This window comes from Centropristis striata, chromosome 11 (genome assembly GCF_030273125.1).
Source record: "Centropristis striata isolate RG_2023a ecotype Rhode Island chromosome 11, C.striata_1.0, whole genome shotgun sequence".
NCBI classification, from domain to species: domain Eukaryota; kingdom Metazoa; phylum Chordata; class Actinopteri; order Perciformes; family Serranidae; genus Centropristis; species Centropristis striata.
The window spans coordinates 21,869,847-21,887,013 of NC_081527.1; the positions used below are offsets into that span (position 1 = coordinate 21,869,847).

General features: G+C 41.0%; 1 protein-coding gene across 1 annotated transcript; it reads right to left on the minus strand.

The window, feature by feature from the left end:
* Positions 1 to 1,771: 1,771 nt before the first annotated feature.
* Positions 1,772 to 5,436, minus strand: LOC131980287 (uncharacterized). Its single transcript, XM_059344498.1, has 2 exons — positions 5,320 to 5,436; positions 1,772 to 2,514 (listed from the first exon to the last, which is right to left on the minus strand). The coding sequence occupies exons 1-2, from the start codon at positions 5,434 to 5,436 to the stop codon at positions 1,897 to 1,899; spliced, it is 735 nt and encodes a 244-aa protein (XP_059200481.1). The 3' UTR covers positions 1,772 to 1,896.
* Between the last annotated feature and the right edge of the window lie 11,731 nt (positions 5,437 to 17,167).

A 17,167-nucleotide genomic window follows, 5' to 3' on the forward strand; every position in this document is an offset into this window, starting at 1 on the left:
TAGCTTTTTCTGTTTTGTTATTTTCTTTTTTAGTGGGGCAATAAAATCCAGCGTTGTTCGCAGTGAATCTGCAGTACTGTTGACAAAGTTATCAATTAGGGAGGGACTGAAGTTAACATAGTCCTCTATTATGTTGGAGCACGACAAAGAGTTAAAGACAGGTGGAATCACTTCCTTGAACTTAGCTACAGCACTATAAGATAGACATCTAGTGTAGAAACTCTTGCTTATTAGCGAGTAGTCCAATAGCAGGACTTCAAAAGTTATTAAATAATGGTCTGATAACACAGGATTTTGTGGGAAAACTATTAAATGTTCAATTTCAATCCCATACATCAACACAAGGTCGAGGGTGTGGTTAAAAGAGTGAGTGGCTTCATGAACTTTCTGATTAAAGCCAATCGATTCTAGTAAGGAGATAAAAGCAGTACTAAGGCTATCATTATCAACGTCAACATGAATATTAAAATCACCTACAATAATTACCTTATCTGTAATTAGTACTAGGCTTGATAAAAACTCAGAGAATTTGTCAGGCCGGGCTCGAAGCAGGACTCAGACGCAGAGATATATCAGAGAATGTCAAAAGCACTTTATTTAGGTACTTAGTCAGCAAGAGGAACTCCCCGAACAGAGGAAACAAAAAGGCTATAAACATTAACAGCCTAAAAGACCTAACAATATTAATCCCTACAAAGAAGGAAAAACACAAAACTCCTGACTATCCTGAAACTCAGGGCAAACTATCCTATGGGGTAATGAACAAACAACTAGACTAGGGAAAGGGGGAAAAAAGGGACAACTAAAATACTAATAAACAAAAGGCGCTCCAAAAGGGAGGAAATAACCTAAACAGGGAAAATGACTAAACTAAAAATCACTTCGTAAAATGGAGGAACGATCTAAGGGCAAAAACTAGATAACACAAAATCACTCTAAAGGAGGAAAAACAAAAGGCAATCTAAACAACTAACAAACTAAGGGAGCAGCTAAGCTGTGAAAATTTACAAAAAGAAAATCACTCTTACAATGAGAACACACTTGAAAACGAAGCAAGGCAGATGACTGTGGCGATGACAAGAACTGTGGAAATGCTGGCGAGACGAAAAACGACACACTGGCACAGGACAAGGGAGACACAGACTATTTAACACATGAGGGAGGGAGCACCAGGTGAACACAATTGGTAATTAGGGGAGACACTCAGGCAGGTGACACACACAGGGAGGGGCAGGTGATCCGAAACGAGAGGAGAGTTACTTTTCAAAATAAAAGCAGTGACGAGACCAAAACATAAAAAACCCAAGACCTCACCACGGTGTGACAGAATTGTGATAAAAATTCTGAATATGGACCGGGAGGCCGGTAAACTATGACAAATAGGATTGGCTGTTGGTTTTTCCAGGTTGGGTGTGAAAGACTGAGAACAAGGCTTTCAAATGAGTTATAGTTTAATTTAGGTTTTGGGGTAATTAGAAGGTTTGACTCATATATCGCTGCAACTCCTCCTCGGCCTGTGCCACGAGGGATATGAGTATTAATATGACTAGGAGGAGTAGATTCATTTAGCCAGGTTTCAGTTAGACAAAGTAAGTCAATATTGCAATCTGATATTAACTCATTTACTAATAAAGCTTTAGATGATAAGGATCTAATGTTTAAGAGTCCACATTTAATTATTTTGGGTTTTTGTTTATTTGCAGTTGAAGTTTCAATTTTTATTAGGTTATTTTGGATAACTCCTCTTCTGATAGAACCTGGTTTAAATAACTTAACTTTGGGAGGACGGGGGACAGACACAGTCTCTATGGGATTTTGGGTGGATGACTGCTCAAAGGGAAAGGCAGAGAAGTGTTTTACACTGCGACTCTGCCTCCTGGTCTCAACTCTGACTTGTCACGGGTTTGGACCGCTAATAAACTTGGTCAGGTTGCTAGATATGAGAGCGGCTCCATCCAAAGTGGGATGAACACCATCTCTCCTAATAAGACCAGGTCTCCTCCAGAAAGTTTGCCAATGATTAACGAAGCCCACGTTGCTTGCTGGACACCACCTCGACAACCAGCGCTGGAGCGATGAAATGCGGCTACACATATCATCGCTGGTCAAATTTGGCAGGGGACCAGAGAAAACTACGCAGTCCGACATTGTTTTGGCATATGCACACACCGATTCCACATTCATTTTTGTGACCTCCGATTGACGTAACCGGGTGTCATTACTGCCAACGTGAATAACCACTTTACTGTATTTACGTTTATCCTTAGCCAGCAGTTTCAAAAAGGATTCAATGTCGCCCGCTCTGGCCCCCGGGATGCACTTAACTGTGGTGCCTGTTTTCGCTAACTTCACGTTCCGAAGAATGGAGTCGCCAATGATCAGAGTTGGCTTCTCAGTAGGTGTGTTACTGAGTGGGGAGAATCTGTTGAGGACGTGAAGCGGTTGGTGGTTAACCATCGTGGGCCTCGGCTTCTGACTATTCCCCCTTCGGACATTCACCCAGCCGTCCGGCCGCTCGGGAGGTGTCGGGGAACGGCTATACTAACTAACTAGAAAATTTCTAAAGAAATCTTGAGTGTGCTTGACCATGGCCTGTGGCTCTCACCCATCCATTATTAGATTACAATTTGAACTGTTTTCAAAATGGAATAGAAGAGGAAAAGGAAGTATGTGTGTGTGTGTGTGTGTTTGTGTCCATCTGTCTGTGTGTGTGTATGTGTGTGTGAGATAACGAGAAAAAAGTAAAAGTCACAAGAATAAAGTCGAAGTCACAAGGATAAAGTCAAAAAGAGAAGAAAAAAGTAAAAATGAGTAGAACAAAGTAAAAAAAATGAGGAGAATAAAGTCGAAAATTACAAGAAAGAAAAATACGAGAATAAAGTAAAAAATAACAAAGACAGAAGTCGAGGTCACAAGAAAAAAGTAAAAAAAATAAGAAAGAAAAGACAAAGTCACGAAAAAAAAGTCAAAAGGAGAAAAAAAAGTCAAAGTCATGAGGAAAAAGTCAAAATGAGAATGAAAAGTCAAAATGAGAAAAAAATTCGAAGTCAGTAAAGAACAGTCAAAATGAGAAAGAACAGTCAAAGTCAGGGAAAAAGTATGGAAGAAAAGTCAAATCATAAAAAAAAGTCAAAATGAGAATGAAAAGTCAAAATAGGAAAAAAGTAAAAATTATATAAAAAAGTCAAAGTCACGAGAATGAAAAGAGGCGGAACTGTGTGTGTGTGTGTTACAGTCAGACTGTCTGTATGTTTGTGTATGTGTCTGTCTGTCTGTCTGTCTGTCTGTCTGTCTGTCTAACACTGAATGATAAACATCAATTTTAATGCCTTTGCTCACAATATGAGATGATGGATGCTCATAAAATCCAGGAATTTATGGCAGCTGGTGTACATGTAAAGTGCTGGTGTTCCAGACCTTTCTATAGCTGGGTGAGCAGTAAACATCTGCTATCAGTCTGTTCACCAGGAGGAAGAGTAGAGACTCAGGGAGGAGCTAAACTGTGACCCAACTATAGAAGAGAGAGGAACTTCTGTATTCAACAGAGTTCAATACACAAACCATCAACATTACCTTTATTCAACATGCTGTCACTGCAGCACTGTGTGTTTTCTCTGCTGGTTCTATTCAATTTTAAAGGTACGTTGCATTCAGTATTTTTAAAAAATATGTTTGATTTCAATGTTATATAAATGTTATTCATTTCATGAGAGTTTTTTAACATAATATAAGAACTCCTTATTTCATCCTTCAGCTGTCAGCTGTCAAGAACTCACTCCACTGAAGACAGAAGAGTCCAGTTTAGAAGGCAGCACTGTTACTCTGTCCTACAGATACTCAAAAGAAGCAACTGGTAGTGATGAGTTTTACTGGTATCGACAATATCCAGGAAACCCACCAGAGTTCCTCATCTTTCACTTGGGGACAAAGAATGAAACAAAGTCTGGACTGTCTGTTAGCGTGAGGAAGGATAAAAGTGTGAAGGAAATTTGGGTTTTCCTGCATGGTGGGACATGAAGTAGGCGGCGACCTACTTGGTATTCAAGACACAAGGCATTGTGGGAACTTACTCTGTGAACTTAACAATTCTAACACCATGACTGAGGGGAACGTGTTGACCAGTGGGCTCTGTCCTGATGTGATGCATAGGGCAGGAAGATAGGGCCACATTGAGGCTTACTAAAGAATCAATGCTGGGAACTGCAACAGTCATGAGTCGAGCGGTGTACGGGACTTTGTTGTATTGTGAAAGAGTCATTCGGGATTTTGCGGTGTATGTATGTAATGTACGAATGTACTAATAAATTGTGCTGAACAGAGTATTGAGTGCTTTGTTCTTGGCCAGCTCACCCACTAACTTAGTGCAGTTGTCAAAACTGCCACGACAGTTTGGGGGCTCGTCCGGGATCACCACTTGAGTTGGACCAGGATAAATCTGCAGGTGAGGAACTGACCCTGAAACTCATTTACCTCCCCCCGGGGAAAAGCTTTTGGACACCGAAGGGGGCGAGACGCATGAGCGCCTGCTGGATGACCTGGAACTACTCAATGCGTGATCGGACCAAAGGGTGAGCCAATACTCTATTCAACTAAAGCAATTTGATATATGTATAGTTGGGAATTATGCATAGAAGAAGCTGTTGGGAAAAACCCCAGGGCGTTTAGTTGTGTTCCTTTTGTTGTTTATTTGGCTTTCATAGTTTATCTATTTATTTTTTCATAATTCATGGTAGAGGGCTGGAGTGGAACTCATGATTAAGTTAAATACTCACTTAAGTTAAAGTTAGCCACAATTGAAAAACTGTGACTCAATCATTGTCACCTCATACAATAGAACGAGGTGAAGCAGACTGGAAGGGAGGTGTCAACAGTTCACAATTGTTCTCAATCTTAGGTGTGAAAGCTGTTGCCATTGATCCTGGGTTCTCACCATTCCTTTTATTAGCGACCCTTTGTTATTTCCTTTCCTTTAAGTTAACATTTATCCTTTTTTAGTGAGTTTAACTTAATACTTTATAAACATGGGTTGTGCATTGGCAAAAAAACACATCCCTTGATGGATACACTTCATGCGAGCAGCCTAACGACGACATGGGAATTACAGTACAAGCACCCATGATACAGGTGCTGAACCATGAAGGCCAACCGGCATATGTGTTCAGACCCTGGAGTCCGGAAGAACGGCATGGAATTATTGCAGACCTCCCTGATCCAGCCAGAGAGGGGGGGCAAAAGTTTTCAAAAGCCCTGCTCCAACTGGTTGAACAATACCGGCCCAATACCCAAGAATTAGAAACCATAATTCGAGGGAAACTGCACCTGAAATGGGGAATGATCAGGGGTGACTGGAGAGGTAACAAAGTCGAATACAACTGGACTGTTGGTCACCCCTACAGGATTGCCATCACTGAGCTGACAGATCGCATCTCTACCCATTTCCAAAAGAAAATGGATTGGGGAATAATCCACAGTACACGACAGCAACCAGATGAGAGTGTTAATAATTTTTCCATGAGGATGACTGAAATCTTCAGAGATCATAGTGGCCAAGAGGAACCGGATAACCAGAACGACTCTCCATACTGGCAACAGTTAAAAAATGCAATTGTGCAAGGACTAAGACCTGATGTAAAAACCAGAGTGAAAACACTGTGCATTGCTCTGGCCACAAACACCTTGCAGGACATGATGATATATGCCAGACATGCTGAAAAATTGGCATGTGAGGACCAGGAGAATGAATGAAATAAAAACCAAAAACTTCAGGAACGCTTACAGATGGCTCAGCTACAGGCCTATTCAAGGAATAATTTCCATGAGAGAACAGCAAACAACTATAAAAGAAGAGTTTTTCGAGGTCGAGGTCAGACTTCAAGCAGTAGAGGACATACAATGGACACATGTTTTGTCTGTGGACAACAAGGCCACTGGGCAAGAGACTGTCGCGATCCTGTTGGTGGCTGCCACACTTGTGAGACACCTGACCACTGGGCAGTCGACTGCCCAAATGAACAGCACCATGGACAATGGCAGGCCAGCTCGCACACTGCAGGATGGTCAAACAGCCCTCCTACTGGAGTAACTGTCAGGAACCCAAGAGGGAGGGTCCAGGGGTCACAACAGCCTCATGAATTTTGACTCACGGAGGAGACAGGAACACCAGCCAGACCAGTCTCCTTTTTCAGAATTCAATGAAAACCATCAATAAGCAAGGCCACAAGAGCGAGAAAGCTGGAAACAGGACAAGTGTTCATAAAAGGAGGGGTTTGATATGGCCTGAATGTAAATATTTTACTGTGCTAAGTTAGCACATGGTATTGACCATGTGTCTAAAGGAGGGATGGTCAGTATGCTTCACAAACACAATATGATGCGCTGTACACATTACAGTCAGTATTCCCATACCTTGTTGATAAATTTCATTGTGTTATTTAGAAGTTTTTTTTTTCTTCTTTTCTTTAATGCATTTTTGAGATTTTCTTATGTACACTGTTTTTTGAATTTTATATTCTATGTTTTTGAAAATGTAACAATGTCGCACAGTTTCCACTCAGTCATGTTGTAACCAGGTTAACAATCAATGATATAGTTCTCCCTTGGCCTGCAACCAAATTTTTAGCTTTTAAAATTGACTATGTTAGTCAAAAGGAGGGAAGTGTGAAGGAAATTTGGTGTTTCTTGCATGGTGGGACAGTTCCCACATAGTGGGAAGTTGGCGTCGACCAACTTTGTATTCAAGACACAAGGCATTGTGGGAACTTACTCTGTGAACTTAACAATTCTAACACCATGACTGAGGGGAACGTGTTGGCCAGGGGGGTCTGTCCTGATGTGATGCATAGGGCAGGAAGATAGGGCCGCATTGAGTCTTGTTGAAAAGCCAATGCTGAAAAGTGCAACAGTCATAAGTCGAGCGGTGTATGGGACTTTGTTGTATTGTAAAATAGCCATTCGGAATTGTGCGATGTATGGAATACGAATGTGCTAATAAATCTTGCTGAACGGAGTATTGAGTGCTTTGTTCTTGGCCAGCTCACCCACTAACTTAGTGCAATTGACTGGAATTGCCATGACAAAACTCATCTGGATCTGCAGATCTCCTCTGCTGCAGTGACAGACTTATGGAAGAATTATCCTATCTTTATTCAAGAGCGTAGATTTTCCGTTTGAGAGCATAATTTGTCTTTCTCATGCTCAGATTTGTTCTCCTCATGCTCACATTTTGCGCTCGCACTCAGATTTCTGCTGCTTTCTTTCAAAATGTGTGCCTGCACTTTAAAATCACATGCTTGTGCTCACGTTTCTTCTTCTTGGACACAAACATTTTGCTCGCACTCAAATATGTCCTGTGCGCACTCAAATCTAAAGTCTACGCGCTCAGATCTCAACTCTGCGCTCTCAAAACTTTTGTGCTCGCACCCAGAACACGCCATTCTCTCAGGTTGAGGTGTCTGCTCAGACTGAACGTGGTCCCGCCCTGCGCTTAAAGTAGTGTGTTTCACCAGCCAATAGGGAGACAGCTAGATTGTGGGCCGGTCTTAGGTGCGTTCCCTCTGCTTTTTGAGCGCTCCGTCGGGGCGGGTATATGGTCTGTTTGTAAAACTGCTTCTCTCTTAAAATACACCAATTTACCATATTAGCCAGCAATTTGAATCGTCACCTATTTAAAACGCAGCATATTTATGTAGAATTAATCTTAAGTAGTCCTAAAAAGAGTTATGGTAGTGTAACCAGCTGATTCTCTTATTGCAACGTGTACCACCGTCCTATTTACGCGGTCAAAGCCAGGGGGCGCATAATTAGGCTAATGTTGGTAATACTTTCACTTTCACAAGAAGAAGACTTTGAGCAGGATTCGGAGCGCGGCAGCGAATGAATGGGAGACAGATGGATGGCCAAAGACCTCAAGTAAGTTCATTGCTAAATGTTGCTACAACTCAAAACACTGGTACTTATCAACATATATAGCGGGCCTTTGTCGGCACTAGGGACAGAAACTCATTATGAATGAAGTGACGTCAGCGGGGATTCCCTTCAGCTCACGCATCATTATGTGTGCCTACCTGCCTCTGGTACGATCATATGTTGCCAATTATTGTACTTTCGTTGTACATGTTACAATGAAGGCCCGCTATACATGTTGATAAGTACGAGTGTCAAAATGATTAATGTACTGTTATTGAAACTACTGTATATGATCGATGTGTTTTGAGTTGTAGCAACATTTAGCAATGAACTTACTTGAGGTCTTTGGCCATCCATCTGTCTCCCATTCATTCGCTGCCGCGCTCCGAATCCTGCTCAAAGTCTTCTTCTTGTGAAAGTGAAAGTATTACCAACATTAGCCTAATTATGCGCCCCCTGGCTTTGACCGCGTAAATAGGACGGTGATACACGTTGCAATAAGAGAATCAGCTGGTTACACGGATTGTATTACTGTTACATTAATTTATCAATTAAAATTTTAAATCATAATAAGACATGCAGCAAGAGTGCGGTGGACGGGATGTGAACCGGCGTCCCATGGTTTAAAATGCAACAGTTACGCCTGGATTCCACTGGATGCGTAACGACTCCGACAGGGGTCTGTCCGCAACGGCTGCGTATCTACGCAGTCCGTCAACACCCACCGGATCCGTCTGTGTCGGAGCTGTTGCGGACAGCAGAGTCCCGAGGACGCACGAGATCTCGCGAATTCACGCCTAATCAATTGATATAACTGGAAGATAATCAACATCTCCTCGTTAATGACTGGAGACAAATCCAGCGACTCCGTCTTAACGAGCGCTAACGAGGTCGGCCGGCTTGTTAACGAGCCGGCCGACCTCGTTAGCGAACCCGAGGTATTTTATTTTGAAAATATACCGGTGTTTTATTTTGTGTCTGTGCAAGACTTCCTGTCCCGAACGATCTGCTCTGTGCTGAATTTATGCGTAGTGCTCCGTCGTCCGACAAAAATAGAAGCTCTGCGCAAGTGTTGCGAGGGCTGTCGGATGGCCCTGCGTTGTCGGACTCATTACGCAGCGGATCTGCAGTTGGTGGAATCTCACACATTGATTATAATGGGTGCGTAACGGCTCCGACGACGGATCTGCAGCCGTTACGCATCCAGTGGAATCCAGGCGTTAGTAGCGTACTTCACCACTGGACTATCATGACACCACTGTATAGATGAAAAAAAAACATATATATATATATATATAAATAATAATAGAAAAAAAAAAATCTAAACTACCATAACTCTTTTTAGGACTACTTAAGATTAATTCTACATAAATATGCTGCGTTTTAAATAGGTGACGATTCAAATAGCTGGCTAATATGGTAAATTGGTGTATTTTAAGAGAGAAGCAGTTTTACAAACAGACCATATACCCGCCCCGACGGAGCGCTCAAAAAGCCGAGGGAACGCACCTAAGACCGGCCCACAATCTAGCTGTCTCCCTATTGGCTGGTGAAACACGCTACTTTAAGCGCAGGGCGGGACCACGTTCAAGTCTGAGCAGACACCTCAACCTGAGAGGACGTGCGTGTTCTGGGTGCGTTGAGATCTGAGTGCGTAGACTTTAGATTTGAGTGCGCACAGGACATATTTGAGTGCGAGCAAAATGTTTGTGTCCAAGAAGAAGAAATGTGAGCACAAGCATGTGATTTTAAAGTGCAGGCACACATTTTGAAAGAAAGCAGCAGAAATCTGAGTGTGAGCGCAAAATGTGAGCATGAGGAGAACAAATCTGAGCACGAGAAAGACAAATTATGCTCTCAAACTGAAAATCTACGCTCTTGAATAAAGATAGGATAATTCTTCCATACAGACTCTGCTGTGTACTACTGTGCTTTTCTCCACACTGTTGTACTGAAGGTTTTACCTCCACTAGAGGGCCACATTATCAAGTAGGCTGTGCTGTACTTCTGCACTGTGTTCAACCATTCAGTCAATAATAAGTGCTGCTGTGAAGAGAACAATTCTCAGACTGAATGTTGAACATCAGCTAGTTTCTCCTGTTGATTTAAACCTTGTTGTAGAGATGGAACATTGGCTGTGGATTATTCTTGCTGCTCTTCTCTTTGGTAAGATACAAACAGCAACATGTTACAATTTCTAAACATTTACTGATTGTTTTTGTTTAATCAATCGTCTTTATTGATTCATCTCTTCCTCTGCATGTTCTCTTCTTCCCCAGAGTGTAAAGGAGAAGACAAGGTGATCCAGCCAACAAGAGATGTCATCGCAACTGAAGGAGAGACAGTTACACTTGACTGTACTTTTGAAACCAGTAGAATAAGTCCCACTTTGTTTTGGTACAAACAAGAAGTAAATGATTTCCCAAAGTACATGCTGAAATGTTTCTCAAAAACAGTAGAGAAAGCTCCAGAGTTCCAGAAAGACAGATTTGATGCTACAAACATCAGTTTGTCATGAAAAGGAAACATCAGTTCCTCTGAAGATCCAGAAGCTTTAGCTGTCTGACTCTGCTGTGTACTACTGTGCTCTGCAGCCCACAGTGACAGGAAACACCAAAACTCTGTACAAAAACCTTTGGAGCAAAGACAACACAATACTCCACAACATCCACTAGAGGGAGTCACACACTGGTTAACTTCTATAGTATGTGATGGTAAAGTCTGGACTTGTTTCATTCATGAGTCAAAGTTTTGCTGAAGAACTTCAGAAACTAATCTGACATGAGTCTCCTCCTACTGACTGCAGAGCTGTCTTCATGGCAGAGAACTGTTTGATTACAGTTGTGAACATCAGATCAAACACAACTCACAAACTTTTTCAGACTGAACATTCAATAACAGCATTTCACCGCTGTGTTCTTTTCAACTCTCATAGGTATGTATGGTTTTGACATGATGTTTTCACTAAAGTTCATAATTTACAAAATAATTCCAGATGTCATCACTTTACCACTTAGTACTATTTTCTAAACTGTTAACAGCATCATTAGTGTCCATGAAAAAGTCATGTTGATGTTTTTTTAAATGATGAATATCTCACTTTAGAACAGAACTGTAAATATAACATGTTGTTTTCCTCACTAGGTTACACCTTGGAAGATGATATTACTGCCAACAGTGCTGAAGAGTTTTCATCAGAGGGTCGTAGTGTCACTCTGTCCTGTAAATATTCAGTTAAAGCTGATCATCTTCAGTGGTATCAACAGGATCCTGGATCAGCTCCTCAGTTCCTTCTTCTGGTCACTGATACAAAACCACCTTCAGTGGTGGAAGCAAAACCTCCACACCCTTGACTGACTGTTAAACTGAATGAGAAGCCCCTGACTGCAGTCTGCAATTCGGGGCGGAGCTCAACGGACGTTGAGGTGGTCAAATTTTTCTAGTACAAGTGAAATGTTACAAATGATACAGTATAATAGCATTATAAATTAGGATAGATAAAGATTTAGCATTTATCAAAATAAACAATGACCCATGTTTTACTAGAATTCACTAAAGGCAAAAAACTCGACATTAGACTTCAAAAGGATGCAAACTATTTTGGCATGATGAAAATGGGAGTGATAACAGCTTTTTTAAAGTTTTAATGCTGCTTCAAACGTCCTTATTTGTCATTTCACATTTTTACTGACATCTCTTGTTATAGTTTTTCTCAGTCGCTTTGGTGCATTTCTCACATCAATGTTAACAATTGCATAACAGTTAGTTCAACCTCCACAACATTTAGTCATTTGTGCACATCATAGTAGCAGTTTCTCATTCCTTACAAACAAATTACAAATGCTTTTGGACATGCATCAATTGCTTTCATACAACTCTCTGCTGTTTTATAACATTATCATTGCTTGTCACGTCAGTCAAAATTAACTATACTTTCGAATGCTGAATAGTCATTCCATATAAAACGTATAGTCCTCATTTCTTTCAAAAATGTTGAACTAGTTGTCAAAATCTGTCAAGCAAATTTTTATATATTTTTTTTTTAATCTTTATTTTTTACTGAAAATGTCTCTGGAATTGAATAATTTATCTCAGGTGAACCTCAGCTTTCACTGATGAGAAGGGCTGTGTGAAGCATTAGTTGAAACCAATGATAAGCCACTTCTCTACTATCACTCAGAGCTGAATCCCATAAACCCATCAACACTTTACAACATATATGAACCAAGCAGGACATAGTGTGGACCATTTCTACAACACAGACATTGGACTGTTACAGCTCTACCCAAAGGGACTTTATGTTTGTTCTAAATAAGGGTGTTTTTTCCTTTTGCACAATGCTGTAAACAAATTAGAATTGAAAAGAGCATATGCAATAAAAATATGAAACATAATATTCAGTGTGTTGTACTCAGTTACCTCACTAAATACAGTAATTTGTAACTTTACTGTAGTTTTCAAATGGCTGTGCAAATAGTTTAAAGTGCTGCCTTGAGCATTTCAGGTAGTGTCACCAAGATCTGACTTTTTTGCATTTAAACATTTACAGAGTGAACTGTCATAATGAAAACATGACAGAGACATTTGACTATCTTGTTTATAAACATGGTGTCAGGACTTTTCATCTTGATGACACTTTCATTGACATGAATACTAGCTTTTGAGGAATGAACTGTCCGTTTTGAGCAAGTGACACGATTTTGCAGGTTATCAACTAAGTTTTGTAGTTTGTACGAATTGTTTTGAGAAATGTATTAACTGTTGTGCAAATGTTAATAGTGATGTGAGAAATGCACCAAAGCGACTGAGAAAAACTGTATTGCACTATCCCTCTCTGCTGCTGTAAATCCAAAGAATTCCCTGCTGTGGTATCCCTGCTATTACATTATCTAATAGTTTATCTAATCTTGTTATATATGTATTTATGTTTAATTCTGATAACGCATAACTATGCTCCTTATTTGTTAATATGCTGCCAATAATAACTATAGAAGGGTGCTTCGTGGCTGTCATCAATAAGTGGTGCCGTTGAGTAAATCTAATATATCTCCTCCAGCTCAACGTTTGACTCCACCCAGCTCAACGTCCCTTGAGCTTCGCCCCGAATTGCAGACTGCAGTCAGGGGCTGTATCCAAAGTCAAGGAAGGATGCTCAAACGGCTGGATTTGAAGGACACTACGTCATCGACATCTGCCGAAGAGCTGTCCTAATGTCGAGGATGCTCCGGAGGACAGAGTCCTTCTTTTGCCTAAATTCCAAGGATGCATGTGTGTATCCTCCGTGCGCTCCGACTACCCATAAAGCATTGCGCACACCGGTCTACCGGGAGATTTAAAAATGGCGAGCGTAGAAACACCGAAGCCGGCGGCACAATATGCATTTAAATAAGTATTTTCAGTTTACACTGAATGTTATCACATAACTTACAAAACGTGTGTTTAAAGTCAAGCAAAAACATATACATAAACAAAAGCCAGAATATTTAGCTAAAGATAATAAACGTCATCTTGATACATTGCCGATTAAGTTAATTAATGCCGTCTCAGTCGCTAAAGTTATTAATTAATTTATATGCGTCAGATGATGATGTACTATGTGCAACCAGGCCAGCTGACAGTCTTGCCTGGGCCCAGGACGAGATTATCTTAGATGGGCCCCCCCCCGCGCCCAGATCTCTCCTTTTCTCTTGTTGTTCCTCTCCTCTCCTCTCCTCTTTCTTTATAAACCATGACTAAATGTGCAGCTATTTACCCTGCAGATTATGAGTGTATATTTTGAAATAAGGGGCTAATTCCCATCTTTCAAGTATAATATCCCTGATTTACAAAAAGCTTTTTTGCAGATAGCCTATTTGTGCAATGAGCTTTATGTATTTTCTTTCTCTAAAATAGTTCTTTAAAATAGATTAAATATGAATTAAAACATTCTCTCCTGTTCCTCTCCTCTGCTCTTCCTCTCCTCTCCTGTTCCTCTCCTCACATCTCTCTTTGACAAGAGACAATAATGGTTAAGATTAACAAACTACACATGCGCTGTTGCTAAATACACTCTTCATATGTATTGGAATTCTGACACTAGCAGGAAAATAACTGACTAAATAAATAAACTATAAATGACTCTCTCTCTCTCTCCCTCCTCTCCTCCCGCATCACTCTCTCTGTCACCTGACAGCTGCTGGATCTCTCCCCTCTCTGTCTCATCCTCTCTGACGGAGCTACCAAACTTTGTTTCTGTCAAAGATAACGTGTTGTGTCAGGCTTTCATACAAGCTAATGGACGTTAACATTAGAGCGAGCTTGTTAGGTTACGTTACTGGCTGTAAACATTGGCTGCGCTGTTTCTTACCTTGCTCTACGTTCACTTTACTAGTCCCAGCTTCACCGTCACCACCTTTTTTTTAAAAAAAATATTTGTTCATAAAATAAGGCCTCCATTTTCTTCTTCTCGTCTTCACTTTTCTTTCCGTTTCTGAGCACCGGACTTGTGTTTACCGGACATTTTGAGCGAACTTCAAATCAAACGGCAACATCAAAGTTTGATCAGTGGCCAAACCATTTTTGTGTTGGGGGTGGGGGGGTTCTCGACCACTAGTTCAAGGACAATTAGGAAGAAAATAAATAAAAAGCTTTTAACTCAAATAAATATTACATTTTTTTCCCACAAATAGGCCTATTTCATTTTATTTTTTTAATCATTCCATAATTTAATGAGGGCCCAGTTCTGGCCCCCCCCCTACCCTGGGCCCGGGACAGCAGACCCGTTTGCCCCCCCCTATCGGCGGGCGTGTGTGCAACTATGCCATTCAGAAAGTTATACATTTCTTTATTGTGTTTACAGGGACCGAAAGTCCGCTATTATCCGTTATTGTTATTTCTAAATAACTGCTATTGTACTGTACTGTAAAATAATTATGAATTATGAATTATGCTCCGCTGCTTTTATGAAACTAAGCAGCGGCCAAATTCAACCAGGATCAGTTAAATATTCAGGTTTAATCCACTTTGTGGCTTTTACTTGCTAAATCGTGGAGATTCAACCTTAAAGCATCTTCTTCCATTTGTACAAATATGTGTCAGAGTGCTGATGCCAAAGACACATCCATGTCGTGAACTGATTTTGAAATTGCGGCGCTGAATTTATTTATGTGTAGTGGGGTTTGAACGCAACCCACTCCCATTAGCACCTCCCTTAGCTCCTCCCCTGCTTGGGCGGGTATATAAGATTTCAAAATGGCCTCCTCCAGCCTCTTTCTGAGCTGGTATGGCTGGTGGTTTACTTGCTGCAGTGCTGTTTTGTTAGTTTGTTTTGGTGCAGTTCTGTTGTATCATTTTGTTTGCTTTGCTTTCTTTGTGTTGCTTTTTGTTTATTTAATGTGGTTAGTTTAAGTATGTTTGTTGTTGTTTGTTAATTTACCTTTACAATATAATTGTTTATTGATTGGGTTGTGGGTTTTGTTAACTTTTTGTCATTTCTTTTGAGTTTCAGTGTGGCCTGGGTGTCATCAGGTGGGGGGCTAGGCACCGTGGTGAGGATCTCACATCGCCGTGCATGCAAGTAGTCACTGGGGCACTCTTAGTGTGTGTGTGTGTGTAGTTTGTGTTTTCCAACCCCAGCTAAAGGAGGAGCAACCCCACACTGTAGTATGCCTCCCTCTGGGGCCCCAACCCACTGATTTTAGTTTTCTGTTATCATTCCTTAAATCTTAGTATTGTTAGCCGGCCTTTTAGCATTTATTCTGTTAATAAAATAATTTCTTATGACCCACCTTGTGTTTAACCTTTTCTTGTTTTCCTCTCCGCAGCAGCAGTATTATTTTTAAGTTTCATTCATGCACTTTATTCCAATAAAAATATTTGTTTCCTTTTATCCTACGGTCTCTGCCTCCTCAGTCCCTTACCTGTGTCCTTATAGTAATTAATACCTTCAGTTTCATATCCTGGGGTGCAAGTCCCCAGGTGGCATTGTCGGGTTTCCAAACTCTCTTGATTACTCCGCTCCTTGCCACATGTGTATTTATTTATTTATTTTTATTAAACTGATAAGAACAGATACTACACTTGATCTTAGCCAAAATGCCGAAAGCAGCTCTGAATTTAAGCAGGACGTCCAATTACGCAATGACGCATAGCTGCACACTCTGAAGGCTGTCCCATTTATGCGTTACACCCATAGACTGTATATAAATAATGGACGTAGTCACCGTGACGTCACCCATTGGTTTGTGGACTGCCCGTTGGAAGCCTCGAGTTCAGCGTTACACTCGTCGCCATCTTGCGTCGCCATCATGTTTCCGATACGCGGAGCAGACCATAATTGGACTGTGGCGGAGCGCGAGGGATCTGACGACACTGACTACACGCATCTCTACACCGGCAACCCGATTGAGAGAAGCCGCTGCTAATTCATGTTAGCATTAACTGGAGCATTAACTGGGATGTTAGTTTTGGCTAGCAAAAAAACAAAAACAAAATGTATCTTTCTTACCTCAGAAAACTGAGCAGCGACTCCTTGGAGTGTCTGTTAGTCCAACCAAACACTGAACAAGACATTTTACTGAACAAAACGTTCAAATAAACTGTCATTAAGTGAAAATATAATGTGAAAGGGTCAAAGTTATGAGACCAAATCGCTAAACGTCCTCTTTTCTATCTATATAACGTTATATATAACTTTATTGACACGTTGCCGTGGATACGCTCTGCTTCTCTCCTGGTGACGGTTCGCCTTGTCAGTGACCTGTCAATCAAAGCTAGAAACGCCCCAAATCATACGATTCTTTATCTTCTATTTTCTTCTAAATGGGGCCATTATTAGAACTATTGACATCAAATTGTCTTGAAGAAGATTTTTTACTAGCGATTGAGACCATAATGTTGTCCCTGAAAATTTTTTATGAGGTAATAAATGTGAGAATGTGAGAAGTTTTCAAATTTAGCACTGAAATGAATGGGCAGATTTCTTTTGCAGCCAAACTTAGCACCCCCTACTGGAATTTTCGGTGAATTGCAGGCTTTATGCACTTCCTGGTGGCTTCCATGCTCAGGCACGGAGATTGCCGCCTGGTTACACCAGTGAAAGGAAGGACTCTTGCCTCGCCTCTGGAGGACCCGACTCCGAAGGAAGGATCCTACCAAGGAAGGATCCTTGACATTGGGGTACAGCCACTGTTACTTGGAGAGAATGAGGAGAGAAATCGAGTCAACAATACTCCACAATATCCACCAGAGGGAGTCACATCTTGGTGAACTTCACTTGCATCTT